The following is an 18162-nucleotide window of genomic DNA, read 5'->3' as shown; positions in this document are numbered from 1 at the left end:
CAGATACCCAGAAACTGAAAGCACTGCAGATCCTCTTTAATAACAAACTATAGCTCCTTGTCTAATATCGCTAATCAGATTGTTAATGCCTATTTGCACAGAAGACCCTAAAACTGTAAAGGCTGATAAATACTCAAAAATTGTCATCCATTCTGTGAACCCGTTAGTTATCCAGGAGAGCTGTTAGTTGTTCACAGGAATAAGCTTCTGTCATCCTTGGGATTACTCAGATGAGTAAATGTTCATCGGTGTCAAGAAATGACGTTGTGCTTCAGCAGCAATCCTTAGGCAACTTAGGAAATTTTAAGTGGGTGTATGTGTGTGTATGTATATAATTAGCTTCACAACTATCTGCAGGGCTTTCACCACCTACATTCATGCACAGACAGACCCACACACTCTCCATGTATATGTTGCTGCATAAAAATGGTTTGAAATGTATAATGCGGTTTGCGGGTTAAAATAGAATTTCTAAAATTCTTAGCTGTAGACTGCTATCTGTTTTTTAGCATTTTGTGAAACTAATGGTGCAACACCATTTCCTGTTTAATTGATGAAGTTAAAATGCTTGGCTGCTAATGAGTGTATTAGCAAACAATATACCCTTAACAAGCTTAAGCAGCTCAGGATTTTAAAAAGCAGCTTACTGTCCTCCTCATTTTTATAAGACAAAATGTACTGCCTTCCACAAATTGCTTGATCGACTGATGAAGTACTATAATTATAGTTGTATTGCAGTTTTGACAAAGCCACAATAACAGATTGTAGTTTAGTCCCCACTCTAGGCACACAACTCTTTGCATTACAAAACCCAGTTTTACTGGTCTAATTCTTTGAGAGAACAAAAGGCACCTGGAGATGTTAACTATATACTAAAAGAAAACTTGAAATCTAGGAAATAATAATATTGAAGCATGACTTTTCTTCTCGAAGTTAGTTCATTGGGAATGGTATCTAATGAAGACTTGTCTAAAGGCTTGCTTGTTTGGAACTAATTAAAGACAGATATCCTAAATAGAAAAAGGATCATGGGAATTACATTAGGTGTCTGGAGACTTGTTATTCTTTTGGTACTCTGAGTAGATTGTGGAAGTTGTTAGGGATTCAAGAAATAAGGCAAGCTAATAAAAAGTTCTATTTTTCTGGTTATTGGCCAACTATTGTATTTTTGTTTGCAATAAGATTTGTGCCAACAGGCTTGGGGCTTGAATAAAACATTTAAACATTTGTGCATTAACACATTATGGTGAAAAGAGAGTCTTGTGCTTTCACTCGGTGCATTTCAGCCTTCAATTAATGTGAAAGCACTACAATGCCTATGCAACTTCTCTTGCCTAGTGGTGCACCATTTATCATTGCAGTTTTACATTGACCTTGACACCCACTTCATTAGAATAAAGATTGTCTACCATTTAGGTTACATTGTTCCTCTGCACAGAGACCCCATGCAAATTTCTGTTCAGATAGAAGAGCTGTGAGCCTGTCAGAGGTCATCTGCATTAAATGATTGCAGCTATTTTCCAACTGCTTCTTTTCATTCTACTCAATTCAGGCTAGGAGGATCAATCAAGCCCTCTGCCTGAAACAGTGGGACTGCTGGGAATATAACTGTTTTTGGTAGTAGTGGATATGCCCTAAACAGTATTAAATATTTAATATAAATTCATTAAAGGGCACACAAAGTCTTCAAAAAGATATTATATATATATAGTAAAATTTAAAGTGTTGTGATCACTTTTCTTAAAAAAAAGGCAGAACAATGAATACCAACTGCATATTTTTTAATGTAGGCAAAATTCAGCTCATGAAGTTGCTTAATATTTCTTTCAATGTGTTTATTTCTCAAGCTGCCACAGAAGGAAATGCATAGCAGACGTGTAATCTGCATTTGCTAGTTTCTGAAACAGAAAAACCTAAGGTGTCTGTAGGGGTTTAAGACAAAAGTGCTAAGATTTGTTTTGTCTTATAGGCATGCACCCATATGCACATGCACTCTCACACAAATACATATTGTGCTGTTGTGCTTATTTGTAGGGGAAAAAGGCAAATGGAAATAAGTTAGCACTCTCCTTCTTGAGTTTTCCGAGTGATATAATTGGAATTAAATTATTAATGGGAGATACTTAAAAAAGATTGTTTTATGATCTTCTATTACAGAATTTGCAATTCATTTTAATATTTGTAGTTTGATTTATATCAAAGATAATGCAATCTATGTCCAATTAACAATACATAGCCAATGTAATATGATTTCCAGATCATGCAAATGGAATAAACTAGAAGAGGAAAAACTGATTCTTAACCTCAGATGTAATTTGCTCTGTGAGTTCTGGCAATTTTAAATGACATTGCACTTTTTAATTTTTCCAAAGGCTCAGCAGCAAATTTATCCCAATCAAGAAAGCCTATTATTAATTTACAAGGACAATTGTAGGAGTCTTTATAATTTCTCTGTGCAATTATTTGCCATAAATTGCTAATGCAGAAATACATGAAGTTTGCAAGAAACAGAAACTGCTTTTCATCTAGACAGATCACACTGCCCAGATCTTGAATGTTGTCCAGAGGTTCTAGTGCTATTGACAATGTAAGAAATATAACTAAGCTCCTGGACAGTGTCTAAAATGTTTCACACTGACAGTACCAAAAAGGTAGAAGCATTAAGAGCTATTGTGAAGGGTAGGCTGGCCTCTAGCAGATTCCTTCACTTTGCTTGTATACAGCTGAGCTTTGGACCCTGGACTTTAGAATAAAAAGACTCTTTGTTCACCACTGAATGGCATTAGGCATGGGCTTCCTAAGGGGCCACCATGAAGCCTAGCATGAAGAGTGCAAACATTATCCAGAAAGCAAAGTGAGAATGTGTGTGAAGAGATGATGGACAAATATTGCTATGCATGCATATATGTGTATGTGCATATATGTCTATATACATGTATATATTTATTTTACGTTTTTGGTGAATTTGCTTGAAGAATATTATTTACTCAATTTTATGCATGCAGTATATTTTGCAAATGTGAGCCATTGCTGACTGTGCATGCACATGCAGACACCGAGGTTATATGTCTGTATTTAGTGGTATCTGCCACAGTTAAACCACCCCAAAAGGCAAATCTTTAAAATTTAGAATTTCAATGCAGGTAAAACTAAGGTTGCAGGTCAGTCAGTTCCGATCTCAGTTGTATATCCTACAGTGCCATGTGACTGAAGATACTTTGTTAGCATGTGAATGATGGAATGCAGAACATCTACAAATAGCACACCCTTATTCCAGTAATGGAGAAAGTTCATTGGCTTAATTCTTCTGTACTTTGTAGCCATAGCTCCACTGTGTGTTCAGTATGTCTGGTCTCTTTTCACTATAACCAACAGAAGCACCATACAAAAGTCTTACAATGGATGTCTTAATCTCTCTGTGTGCTTTTAGAGCATTATTTTGAATTCCATCATGCAGGCTTTTTTTTTTTTTTTTCTTTTCTCTTCTGAAGTTTTATTACAACAGCAGAATTCCCAGGGAGCTTTAGGGGCAAGGTTCGCATAATATTGCCCTAAAGTTTTGCTCAAGGGGTGGAATCTGCTGATCTCCTGATCATCTTTTTGTGGTGTTTCTCTTTCTGAAAGATGCAGTGCGCAGTCTTACAGAGTTGTTAACTGTGTACAGATTTTTTTATTGTTTACCAGACAGTGCACATCTACGAACCTTTCATGATGATTTCTTTCTCTGACCTCTCAGTGACTAGGCATCTTGTTCCTTAACACCGAGGGAGGCTGAAAAATGCTTGAGTTGCTCAATGTGTGCCTTCTATACCAGTTTCAAAATGGCTTATTCTTCTGGTTTCCATGGTGACAATTAACACTGTTACAAGGCATTGTTCCAGTCTCCATTTGGACAGAATTTTCGGGTGTGATTTTTCACACAAAAAATGTTTTATATAATTTTTTAAAGAAAATTTAAAAAGACAAAAAAAGACACAGTTTAGCATAAAGTGTCGAAAAATGTGTCTCAATCAGCCTGCCTGGATTTCTTAGAATGTTTTTATCAGGGAAAATAAGGTTTTAACTTGCTTTGTTTTGGAATTCAACTTCTTTTGGTTTAAATATTTTTGCCAAACTTCTTCATGGATAAATGGTACTGCATTTATTTGAACTCCTTTCTTTGTGCTTTGAGAAGTATTGATCATATTAAGAGAGAAGGAATAAAAGGCCAAATTCTTTAACTTGCGTAACAATGTTTTGGATTTATTTTGAGCGTCCTCAGGAGCACAAAACCAGGCAGACATGCACGCAGCTAATCTTGCTGTAAATATTTTGCAGTTTTTCCAGTACAGTTTTGTTTTAGGTTTTTTTCCAAGTTTATATGACAGGTGTTGTGGGAAATTAAATATTACCCATTTATTTATTATTGTGGTTATTGTAAGAAACCTGTGAGCTTAACTTGCTTAATCTCATTTTTGACTATTAAACAGTAATCTATATAATAACATCCACAGACTCTCACAATAGAGCAGTCTTTGCTCACTTAAAGCTGAGGAAAGAATGAATCTGAAGATTAAATTATCTTCTCACCACAGGATTAAGTAGTCCTACCATTCTAGGGTTGTGCAGCACTGATAGAGCTGGTAGCTAATTTTTTCCATGCAACTGCTCAGAGTGTAGGTGTTTAATGGATTAAAAAATAGCATTAGCAATAGCATCTCATGCTATCAGTTCTCAAACTATACCTCCTGTACATTAAGCTCTTCCCTCAACTTAAAATAGGCACTGCATGTTAAATATCCAGAAGTGAAACAGTACTGACTCTCAGCCTTATGCCAATACATCTAATAATCAACTGTTATCTCTCATCTTTTACTGTTACTGTATAATGCATTTTCTATCAATCAGCAATTTCGTCATGCTTGTTTATACAGTAGGTTACACAGTGACAAAGACAACACGTACATAAAACCTAGCTTATTTAGTTTTTAATGTAATAACCTTTTATAACATCTGTCACACTGTTTGGATTATGCAGCACTGAATTATTTTATCTAATCTAAAATTAAATGAAATGTCTTCTGTTTCTAAGTTAACAAGAGAATTGTAGTTATGAAACATGCAGTGTGTTTTATTTCATCATCAGTCCTGCACTGCCCAGGAACATCCCCAGCCCAGGCAGCAGACAGTGCCAGCCTGGAGCAGGTGATGAGCAGTAACTGGCTGTGCCTGCACCAGTGACACACAGCTAGAGGACTCTCTCAGTCTATTAATTCACTTGACAAAAGAAAGGGAGTCGCGCGTACTGGGTTTCAGTGCCTAGCAAATTGGACTCTGGATTCCCTTTGATATTACATGTACTTATGGAAATAATTATGCAAATCCTTTTCGGCTATATCATCTTTAAATAGAAATCAGATTACATAAAGAAGATTGTAATCTCCTCCAGCAGCCATTCTAGCCGAGAAGGCAATAAAACAGGACCAGGAATCATACTTGTTGAACACATCAGTCGAATAAAATGGTGCTGCCTCTTGGGGTCCAGCCCTAGTGCCCAACCTGGTAGGTACTGCCTACAGCTGTACACATCTCAAACCTCAGCCACAGCACAGCAAGTGTCAAAAGGCAAGTTCTTTATAAACAATTCCTTGGGTTTTACCATGCATATTCATGCAATTTTGGATACACAGACACCTGATCAGTGTTCATTAATAATGAGAAATGGTTTAAATCACCTCATTTAAAACGTTTGCTCTATGATCCACAAATGACTAATATTTGCTGAAGTTTACATAATACAAATGATGTGCATGTGTTGTGTAAATGAGAGATTAAAATATGAAACTAACAATATGCAAACATATGCATGGAAATGCTGAGAACCTGTTAGCTGAAACAGTGATTTCACACCTTTATTATTTTCTCTAAGCTGTCTGCAATTGTATTTTTGCTTTGTTTTCCTACAGAGCATGCTCTTGGATCTGGCAAAGGCACCCATGTTTTAAACATTCCTAATTTTGGTTTAATTTTTATATTTAGCCCAGTTATTACATTTTCAGTATGAGCTGCAATAGCAGTTTTCTTGACTGAATTTGAAGCAAAGGAAGCTTATTGTTTAGGAAGCAATTTTCTAATAGCTTTGCATAATTTATGTAAGTCTTGTAAACACCTTTGCAAGTATATGTGCTGAACTCTCTTCTTTCAATAAAAGGCACATTTTTGGCCATATCAGAAGTTCCATTTCAATGAGTCTTTTCCCACTTAATTAGCCTAACTAAAGGGAGGGTATGTATATGTGGATGCCTATGTGTTTTTGTTTTTTTTTAATTTATTGTATCAACTATGAAAACATAATTAACCACTGTAGTAACCATTATACGTAATAGTCAAGTCAGGTTTTCAGAGAATACAGTTTTAAGAAAAATACTTATTTTGTAGTTTGTCTGTATATTACAGCACATTTTTATAGACTATGTAAATAATATAGACCTAAATATTTAGAAAGCCCGATGAAAGAATTTCTGAAAGAAGCTTCCAGTTTTATACCTGTTTTCTCTGGTTTTTGTTTTTTTTAAACACTAAATAACGATGCACAAATAGAAGGTATTTTCAACTTGAAGAAACTATTGGACTGTATTCACATTGTGGCTATTCTCATTTGTGGGCCAGTTCACTGTTCCTGTTGGTTGATGCAATAAAAATCAAGTAACTGGAATTGTGTTTTAGGGGAACCATTTCTAATTGTTTTTCGAAGGTCAAACTGTCAAATTTTCAGGCCCATGTGTGACACAGAAACCACAATTGGAGAGAGAATAAATAAGCTCTAGAGGAAACATAAGTATGAAATTATTTCCTTGCGGTTTTTTGTTCCATTTTGGTTTGTTTTCCATGAAGAACCTCAGTGTTACTTGCTGAAGTAGCATATTTTAAAAATAAGATACCACTAACCTGAATGAGACAAAGGCAGATTGAGATTCAGATGGGAGAGTGTTAGTGGATATTATTGTACAAGTGAATATTGTGAGAGAGTGAATATTACTATGTGTAATCAATTCTTAACCACCTGAATAGATGTGCCACCCAGAACTCTGCGTGCTTGGTACCCAAATCTCTTATGATATGTTATGAGAAGATTGTGTGCTTAAAAAAAAAAAAAAAGAGAAAATGTCAGATGGAGCATTATCATAACCAGGTGCATACATTTAAAATGTATTTTTTTATTGAGAAAACTCTCTACAGCAGCTAATACTATACATTTCTTTTCATTTTAGAGATACAATGTAGAAATGTCAATCAGGCACCCAAAAAAGATGGAACTGCTTAGTAAGGTTGAAGCTCTGAAGAAAAGTGGTGTTTTACTACCAAACGATCTCCTTGAAAAAGTGGATTCAATTAATGAAAAATGGGAACTGCTTGGGGTATTTGCATTTTTATTACTGTTTGTGGGTTATGTGTACATTTTTGTGTGTTGAAGTACACTGTCTGTCTGATTTGTAATTTGGAGCACAAATATCTCTCTTTCAATCCACCACGTATATTTCAAACAAGCTACTCATTTGATTATAAAAACTCCATAGCCTTTTACTCTTCTGTTGATTTTTTTTATTCCATGCTTGTCTCCTGTCTGACTTTAATAATTTTAGTTCTTTAATACATAAAAAATGTAAGTAAAATATGCCATGTATTATGGGTATGCACCAAGTCAACTATAATGCAGTATATCTGATATACACTGACTGTCATGCTTGAGTGAATGTTAATAGAATTTATTCTGAAGGTACATGTTAGAGACATCTACTGTTTAACTATTTACTATACCTTTAAGATGAAAAGTGGGGTTGTCACTGCATATTTCAGGTCTCACTGATGGCTCAAAAACAAATATACAGATTCAGTACAAATCTGCATACCTGAATCTGCGAATACAGCCATGATATGTTTCATGCTGCTATATTCATCTCACTTTTGACAAAAGCCAAAAAAGTTTCATGTAATTCATTTCACGCTATGATGGGCTGGGTCTCAGCCAAAGAGTGAGATACAAGAATCTGGCAAAAAAAGCAATATAGGGACTGTGTTACCCAGAGACCGGTGATGGCACTGTGCAGGAGACACTATTGTCCTATTGTTGTAAAACAGCTGAGAGGGAGAGGTCAAACTATATATTTTTCCATCCACTTCTCTCCTTAATTGCCTTCACTTCAAATCAAGGGTAAGATAAATTTATAAATTACTTTAAATGATTAATTATAGATGTGTGATATTAGGAATACAGTTACATTGCATAATTTTGCATGCTATTATCCTAGTTTAAAAAAAATATTTCTAATATGAGTAAGATATACATGCAGCCTGCCAACAGCATTTTAAATACTGACTTGTGTCACTTTAGGTGATGTGGTAATGCAATAGCCATTTCAGAGGGTGGGGCTTTTTTAGTTAGGCAGAGTTGCTTCTAATCACTTGATTCTCTAAATGTGCAAATTGTCAGAAAATGTTAAAATTTGCCTTATGACCAGTGAGCTTATTACCTTTAATTTTAATCTGCAGCATCGCCATAAGAATTTTGAACTTGTTTGATTGTTAATAAATGTACTAATTTTGAAAGGACTTACTAACCCAATCTTTTGCATGTGATCATGACAACTTTCATTTTTAAAATAATTTCAGATGTAAGCCTTACATTTAAGAATTTCAGTGTATTTAATCAGCTTAATTCAGTGGCACTGATTAAAGCTGGTAGGATAGAAAACTAAGAAATAAGATCATAATTCTTAAAATCTAGGAAAACTGTCTTAAAAAATTTGAAGCCCTTTGCTTTTCAGTATGTTAAAATCAAAATATACCTCCATATTAAGTTTTGCCATTAATTTCAGCATTTACAGAAAAATAAAATATAACTATTACAGGGTTTCTGCTAAATGCAGTTTCATGAATAATAAGCAGAGTTTGATAGAGTTTTGTTTAATTTAATAAAAACCTCTGCAGAAACTAACAGCACTAGACATACTGTTTTAATTGGCATGATTACATTTTAATTGGCATGAAAAAAATTAAAGACAAGGATTTTAACTTCTAACAATGGCAAAATAGAGGGATATGGTTTTTAATATTACTTTCATCTAAGGTGAACACTGTGGAATGGAAATACATTAGAATGAAATGTCAGTGGTGCGTACAGTTTAATCTGTGAAATTTTGTCCCCTGTGCTGAATATTACTCTGTCTCAATTGCATATTAAACAACCCTATCAAGGCAGGCATTGGCATCTGCTGTGCTGACACAAATTGTGAATTAAATGAAATTGATGTCCTCTGTCGTATATTTATGAAGACGGACCATTCTCTGAAGTATTCTGTTTATGAAGAATTTATGATTGCAAACTGTTCCAGAACAAAAAAGTGGCAATAAATTCTTTTTTGTGACCCTACCCTCCAAGGGCATTGATTTCACCTCCTGCTGCTACTTTTGTTGCAGCATAAAAACAATAGCTAGTGCTGGATTCCACTGAGGGTCTTCAAATTATCAATATTTGCACCATGAAAATAGAAGGGTGTTGCCAAGAAAGCATGTTTTCAGTTATGATTTCCTAAAGACATGATTTACAGAATGCCACATAGCAGATTAATATCTGTTGCTCTAATTTTATTTGTGTTTTAAAGCTTATTTTTGGAAGCTAATTTCATTGTTATAAATTATATTCCAGTAACTTTTATAGCATGCACTTCCAACAGACAGACATACTGGGTCACCTAAAACTCTATCTTCATGTTACAACAATTAACCACACTAATTATCAGTTTAAAAGGTTATTGGATGTGAGTGCCATTGTATATTCAATATTCTACAATCAGTAACACAGATCTAGTGCTTATAATAAGTGTCAGCCTGACAGCCTCTTACAGGGCAGATAAAATACTGCTTGGCATAGGAGAAGCAGGCAACAGCACATCTCTCTTCTGATGTTAAAGGATTGCCTTTCAAAATACTGAAAAGGAAGGTAACTTTCTATCCCTGTCCTCTTCAGAATATTCATTAAGCACCCAGCGTCCACTATCAAAATGTTATTCAGTGATTCTGTTATTAGAAATACTACTTTGAAAAGCTGGAGTAAATTAGTTTCATTAGCGGTAACAGACGAACGTTTAGTCTGGTCCATTATCTCAAAGAGGATGCTTAACACAGAGAACTTAAATTCTAATTTGTTTGCCTAAAAAATTGGCCTTCTGTTCAGGAACAGTGAGGATTTTTAGTGTCTGAATGAGTTCAACCACTTTTAAAAACAAACCAGCTTTTGTGACCTAACCGTTCCTCTATATAGCCTCAGGGCTACATGAATGAAAATTATAACCTAACAATTCATTCCTCAAAAAATATCTCAGCGTTTCTCCAAAAATTTAAATGGTACCTTGGAGAGGAGTCTGGTGAACTCAGTGATTGTCATATTTTCTGTTTCTGCCTAGAAACCTGTAACTCTTATACTAGTTACATACTGGTATATATTGGTCTCATACCGGTCTTATACTCTGAACCATAAGTATCTAAAACCAGAGACAAATTCTGTAGAGTAACTAGTTTAAAAAGTTATGAAGAATTTTGACTCCTCTGTCCTTAATTACTTGTAGTAAACACTAATTTATAATCCTTCTAGCAAAGTCAGTGACCCAGAGAGAGCAGCATAAGTGAGAAACAAGGGTAGGAAAATTGAAATGTATTGAAACAAGGAAACAAAGAATGAAATTGATTGATATTAGTCATAATTATTAAAAACACATCTCTAGTAATTTAACAGATTCTTCTTGTTGCACATTAACCTGTGTATGTTTTGATACATGAGACTAATCTATGTTTTTTTTATCTGATGCATTAGAAAACCCTAGGAGAGAAGATCCAAGACACAATGGTAGGGCACAGTGGGTTAGGTCCACGTGACCTGCTCTCGCCTGAAAGCGGCAGCCTGGTAAGGCAGCTGGAGGTCAGGATCAAAGAGCTGAAAGGGTGGCTGAGAGATACAGAGCTTTTCATCTTCAATTCCTGTCTGAGACAAGAAAATGAAGGAACAATGAATGCTGAGAAACAACTGCAATATTTTAAGGTAATAAAAAAACTATTGTAGCTTTTGTAGAGAAACTCTTCTTTATGGTGGGATAAAATATTTATCTTTTACATAACATAATGCAATGCATGTATATATTTAATTATAGATTTTCATCTTCATTTATGTGTTCACTCATGTTTATTTTATTGATCCTTACAATCATATTTATTTTATAAGTATTTTCCGCAAAAGAGGTCTTTAGAGGGCTAATTGCACCACGATTGTAAAAGCAATAGTATTCTTTTCTTCTACCTCACTATAAAACATAGAATCATAGAATGGTTTGGGTTGGAGGAGACCCTAAAGATGATCTATTTCCAACCACCCTGAAATGGGGAGGGGCAAAAAAAAAAACGCAGCTGAATTTTGTCACAGAAAGCTTCACTCTGCATTGCATTCTCAGCAGAAGGTAATTAAGGTCTTGTGTGATCATCAGTTTAATAACCTATATCTTTGTACATATGAGTCAAGAACAACCTGTCTGAGGTAACAATTACAGTGAGCTAAATTTGGCATACATGAGAAAACATTCAAGGTTGTGGTGACTAGATATGTGGAAAAGACATATACACTATGAGATTTTCAGTAATCTAGGCCACATACTAAGCCTAAGCCTGAAGATTTATGGAAAAGAGGGAAAAGATTGTAGTCACAATGCTTTATTCAGATGATTAGCTCTTTCAACTCAAGGCCAGTGTTCTGCTTTGCAACTGACTTAGTGGAGGTTGCACGTTTTGTTCCATTCCCCATAAGTAGTGGTAACATTCATGAAAGAGGGCTAAATTAGCAAACACACTTAGTAGAACTGTGAAATTTTCTTTTGTTCATAGTTTCTAAATAAACCCTCACCCAAGTCATCATTACAGGTCACTTTACTCTGCAAGTGATCTTTGACCAAAGAATAAGAAAGGAATCACAAGTCACTGTTGAGCTTTAGAGGTAAAGAGGTTTTTTCTCTTCCACTAGTACACCAGGGTGTCGAGGGCATCAGCAATTTCTTAAATATGCACTTGAAAGAGTATGTTGCCAACACTTCTAAACATACTTTGTTTTGTACAAGTGTTCAAGAAATCAACAGCAGAAATATAATTTTCTTCCCATTTAGTCTTTCCTTAACTCTTCATTATTCAATCATGATGATTAGTAAGAAGGGTGTGTCAAGGTAGATAAAGTCAGTGGTTTTCAGGTTCCTGAACTTATCAACTTGAAAGCAATTTTAAGTTTTATTATGACATCAATACTATTTTTTTAATGATTTGCAGTCTTCTGCTAATGGGGGAAAAAAGTCATGATGATTCTGTTTGATCTACCAGCAAACTTCAAAACAAGCGATTAGGAAGGACTGTTGGTAGACCTGCAAAACTTCACAGCAATAGATGCATATTTTCCATAGGAAATGCTGGACATTTTTATTTCTGTAGAAAATTATGGCATTTATTTAAGTGCAGAACTATGTATTTAGAATCTAATTTCAGGTAAGCTTTTTTTAAATTTATTTTTTTTTAATATTCATATATACATATATATACACACACAGAGTAATACCATGCCAATCTTACATATTTTGTGCATAAATCTATCAAGTTAAATCCTTTTATACATATAAGACATGATATCATTCCAAAAGCTCTAGGGATGTTAAACAGTATAGTGTTATTCACCATGATGTAGCCAGAGTATTTCCTTACTTGGTTGATTATCTATTAATTACACAAATAATATTTTTTTTCAAAATGGTAGCCATTAGAGTATAAAAAATAATTACCTATCAAATATGGTGAGAGCACATCATTTTGTCATATATATTGAACCATCTTTGTCTCATTAAATTTCAAATTCACTATAAGTAAGTTTTCCATTCTTCACTGATCTCCTGGGGAAGTGTATAAAAGAGAAAATGGATATAATTAACAATACTGCAATGTACAATACATATATTTGAGAGAGAATATTTAGAACATTTTCAAAAACATTAGCTATGCCACTAGTAGAAAACCTGCTGGGGTTTAGTTTGACTTACTTTCCACTTAAGAGTTTAACCTTATTACTGCTTTCACTGTGGTAAGTGAATCATTGTTTCGTGATGGAAATTTACTGTGATGCACCATCCCAATACACACAGCCACTGTACACAAGGAAGCATTTTTAATAAAATAAACTCAACAATGCCATTGATTTTCATTCCATAATGTTATTCTTTAAATTACAATTATGCCTTAGGAAAAACTGTTATTCCATTTTTGAGGTGCTTTCCTTCCATTTTGCAATTGGAGGATGAGTCAAATGTGTAGCTCACATGCAGTTGGGACCCAAGATGAGAGCGATGTGGTGGGAGGAAGAGTTGTTAGATTCAATAGTAGGAAACTATTTAAACTTTGTCTTTTTTACAGAAAATCATGCCATATAATTTTGAGTGTTCTTTTAATTAAAGAATTTGCTACTGCATTATTTTCTTTTTGAATTCTCCTGTGTAATAATAATGCTTAGAATTTCTATAGTGCTGTCCAGTCAAGGAGCTCTACATGCTGCACAGACATTACTGAACTAAGCCCCACTAAACATTTAAGGTATGTAGGTATTATTATCATCCCCTTTTTAGAAATGAGGGAAATAAAATACACGGAGATTAAATGACTTTTCAAGTTTTTCACAGAAAATCAAGTGTAGCCTAACCACAGCTTCTGTTCATGAAGGGAGAAAAAATGAACACAAGTTGCTGAGCTGTAAAGGGGGAAGTTGGGGTGTCTGACTGCAGTTATTTCTTCTGTTGCAACACAAAATGTAGACTAAGAAAATAAAAAAAAAGTTAAAAATTACTTCAAATTATTGAGCCCATCACAGCTGCAAATATATATTTCTTTTATTTGTTCATGCTTTTTGTTCCTCTTTGATTCCTTTGAGTTAATGTTTTCTAGCTTTCCACAGAAAACTATGTGGGCAAGAACCAGAATCTTACTTTTTAAATGAAATCCAAAATTCTCAGGTAAACACATAACCCCTGAAATACCAGATATAATGAGACTAATAATTGGCACAACTGATTTTCTAAACTAACAATTTACAGCTATTTTGTGGGTCAGGAGAGATTTGGAGCTGTAAAGAATGTGAAGCAATAATAAAAAGAGTTTGCATTCTTTCATGAAAGTTTTACCAAGTTTCCTTTTAGTAAGGTCTAGCCAGAAATTTATCTGCCTGTTAGCTTGTCAGTAGAAGTGGTCTGCCATGTTTCTTTTATGTGTCTGGGACTTCAAAAGCATGCTTTTTTCTCTGCAAAAATCCCTCAAAAAGGAGCAAGAGAGCCTAAATAATTGGTCATATATTTCTGTCACTTGCAGTAAAACTTAAGACATTAAGTGTTTTGTACAGAGAAATGATCAGCCTCCAAAAGTTATTTTGGGTTTGGCTCACAGACCAGCTACTTGAGAACAAGCTTAGACTTGTAAGTACCTGTCTGTCTCAGAATCCCTTCTCAGTCATGTACAAGTGGGAAAGCCTCTAGTGTTTCCAGTAGCAAGATTTATAAAGGAACCTGTTCTCTTTTCCAAACTTGGATGGGGAACAAGTTTTTCCTCTTCAGAACAGGATTTTAGCAAAGATCTTCTGCTAAATTGTGTTTGGCAAAAATAATGTTGCATTTCATGTCATTTCCTGATCTGGTTTTATTTGAAGCAATAAGCAACATGCTATATAGAGTAACACCTGTCTCTTAAATCTTTATTTGTGTCTTTAACAAAAATAGTCTCAGTTTTCAGTAGTACTGAAAGCTTGTGGTTTTCATTCATTTTAGTCTGTATATCCATTAAAGAAATCAAACTACTTAATCATACAAAAAATGTTGAAAATTTCTTCTCATTTGAAATTTCTAAAAGTCAAAGGTTTATTGAATTCCACAGCTAGTATTATTTGTTGCCATTTCTGCTTGCCTTGTAAACAGTGTAAATTATGTGATGCTTTTAACTATTTCTAATGACTAGACCCAATCATAACTGTAAGTTTTCATCTTCCACTACATTTGTGACTTGAGCATACCAGATGATGTAGTGTCATTTCTAAAAAAAAGTATTTCTCAGCAGCATCCCTTATTTCTCCAATGCCTAGAGGCAATTGAACTTTCTGATTAAATAATATAGGTTGCATTAGTAATTAATAGTCAATATGTTTTATAAGGTTTTTTATATTTACTGAAAAGTTTGTAGAAGAGTCAGCACTGTACATCATACAAAAAACCCAGTTAAATGTACTTCAGTCAAATAAAACACAAGTGAGTTTGGAAGCATTTAAGTTATGGCCAAAATGAAGTAAAACTATTAATGTTGAATAAAGGCTTGGAGACTCGGAAATTAAAGAAAATGCTGGCTGTTCCTACCAGTGGCAGGAATTGCTTTCACCACTGCATTCTGGGTCCTTTACAGATTTCAGAATGATTCTGGCAGAGCTGAAATCAAAGAATTAATCCTTTTCATGCCTCTATGATGAATAAAAACCCAAACAAACCAGTTTTAATAAATTTCTTAAAAGGAGTGTGACTTCAGAGACCTAAAACTTTTCACAGATGAAGAATTGTTTATCTAAATTTTCTTTGGATTCAATTTTAGCAAACGGAAAGGCATACAGTATTAAATCATACAAACCCAGGTAGGATTCTGAACCTGAATGTAGCCTAATGCCTCTTACAAAGGTTTGAAGCAAATTCATACTGAATTTCCATGACCCACCATCCCAAAGTAGTGCTTCTGTGGACCACTGAAATGGGAAGTCACATCTTTATAGTAAAGCAGCTATACATACATGTTTTTGGCCCTAATACAATACATGGTTATATCGCTAAGTTGATTTAATTTGCTGAAATATCAAAGCACAATACTCCGTATATATGCAAATACATATAAACACAGAACACTTAGATATTTAATGTACCTCAGATTTTGATTTAATGTACTTATTACTGGAAAAGCTCACTTTGTGTTTCAATAAACTCTCCCTATTTAAGGTAACACTGATGACATCGAATTCCCATTTAAGAATAAATGCTCTGCTGAGATAGCAGCTGTCATTCCATCATCTTATTTTGGCTGTGCATCCTGAACCATAAATTCTGGGGTTTTTTTTACAATGTTACTTACTTTCTGATTAATCAGAACATCAAAATTAATATTAAAGAATATCTAGTTGTCTAAACCCTTTTTTCCCCTCAATTGCTCCCTTTGATGGGACAAATGAAGAGACAGAAGAGCTCTGGACGCTGAATGCTTTTGTGGACATAGAATAACATAGTGGTTATTTATAGGGTAAAAATTCATATTTTGCTTACTTCTTAGGTCTATTTTATGTACTGTTGCCTTTTTTCTGATACACCAAGATGGTTGCCCCACAAACAGCATAGGCAGAAGCATGTTAAAACAGACTAGCTACAGGGCAGAGATCTTCTCTGAGTTTCTTTTCTAGTAATAGGAAGGGAGAAAAGTACTTTTAGGATACAAATTAATCCATTTTGGTTTAGGCATCCAAAACCAAAAAATTGCTACAGGGCAGAGATCTTCTCTGAGTTTCTTTTCTAGTAATTGGAAGGGAGAAAAGTACTTTTGGGATGCAAATTAACCCATTCTGGTTTAGGCATCCAAAACCAAAAAATTGAAAATTTAGACTATGGAGAAGAGATACTGTACTTCAGAATACCTGCTTCTAAATGGCTAGCTCAGGCTCACATTTTGCATTAATTCAGAAGAATCCCACTCAAGAAGTCATCAGCACTATCATTAGGACAGAGGGACTTGGGGATGAGACAATTGCAATTCCAACTTAGAATGATCTGTGAGTTTCTTCTACACTAATTACAGGTTTATTTCTTTTCCAGAGAGGTTAAGGCCAAATTTCTCTTTCAGTCCTCCTGGATGTGCAATAGGGTGCTCATTTGAGCCATCTTGTTAATGGGAATTGGAGAGGAGGCAATTGAGCCCTTGTCCTTGTCTTTCCTACTGTACTGGGAGGATCTATGCTTAATTCTCTTGTCGTGGGTGAGAGACCTGAGGTCTCACTCAATTTGAGCAACACAGAAGACACTGGCCTACAAAGGAAGCTGTTCCAAACTATCCACTACAATGTAAAGCTTGCAATTTCTTAGTGACAAAGGGTTTATGGCTCATTTCCCAAGACTTTTGTATCAATGACACCTACAGACTTTGAGCTATATTTTTCCCTCTTAGTTATGGCCTCTTGAAGACTCATATGTATAGAAGTAAAAAAATGGCTTCTTTTGAGAGAACATTCTCAGTTCTAGCATGTATTATTTTCATAATGATTGAAGATAATAATTTTTTTTTCTTTTAATCCATCCAAATAACTCCTTGAAAATGAGATTGCTTATTGTTCTGCTATTGCCTTGAAGACCTATTTACTGCAAAACCAGAATCATTCCCTTCTGTTACTATCAACCTGAAGAAGGAAAATGAGAGGAAAGCAGAAGATGAGAAAAGAAAATGAGAAAGAAATATTTCCCCTAAAAATAAGCCAGGACTGATTTGCACTAATTTACAGAGAGAGTTGGTACTTTGGTTGGCCTCAAAGCTTTACTTTTGTTACTGATAACATGTAGAAAAACAAGTACAGCGTGGACTGGGAATATAAGACAGTTAAAAAAATTCACTGCACTGTTTCCATCAAGGTTCACTTTGTACTACTGCATGTGATTAGATGATTTATTTGATTGTCTATAACTGCCCCTTTGGAGGCATAGCATTGCATTTTCAGGTGCAAATCTATCTGATATTAGTGGATTATTGATTGAATAGTGTCTCTGGAGCCATTAAATTCTACTAATGAGGTTTTTCTTTAATTGGTGGATCATACTGGACAGTTTTCCCAAGTTTTGTCTTTGTATGTAAGTTAAAAGATCATAGTCGCAATAGGGAGTACTATTATGGACTATATTAGTACATTTACTTACACTGAAAATAATTTGATACTGCCAGGAAATCTATTGATTATAGTAGAATTGTTTGCAGGGTAAAATGTAATTTAGTATGAGTAAGAATATGAGTGTAAAAGAACAGGTCCTCAATATACATTCATTAGTGTTTATTGCAGTC

At 34.6% G+C, this 18162-nt stretch overlaps 1 protein-coding gene across 6 annotated transcripts in view; it reads left to right on the top strand.

The window, feature by feature from the left end:
• AKAP6 (A-kinase anchoring protein 6) overlaps positions 1-18162 on the top strand; it is a 287505-nt gene that overhangs the window by 232120 nt on the left and 37223 nt on the right. For 5 of the 6 annotated variants that reach the window (XM_068192955.1, XM_068192958.1, XM_068192957.1 and 2 more), the window contains 2 exons: positions 7251-7397; positions 10850-11074. In XM_068192955.1, coding sequence (XP_068049056.1) covers positions 7251-7397; positions 10850-11074 — 372 coding nt within the window. The remainder of the gene's footprint in view (positions 1-7250; positions 7398-10849; positions 11075-18162) is intronic. The other variant, XM_068192959.1, reaches the window with a different exon arrangement.

The sequence above is a fragment of the Anomalospiza imberbis genome, chromosome 6 (genome assembly GCF_031753505.1).
Source record: "Anomalospiza imberbis isolate Cuckoo-Finch-1a 21T00152 chromosome 6, ASM3175350v1, whole genome shotgun sequence".
In the NCBI taxonomy this organism is placed as follows: Eukaryota; Metazoa; Chordata; class Aves; order Passeriformes; family Viduidae; genus Anomalospiza; species Anomalospiza imberbis.
This window is presented reverse-complemented; position numbering and strand designations above follow the sequence as displayed.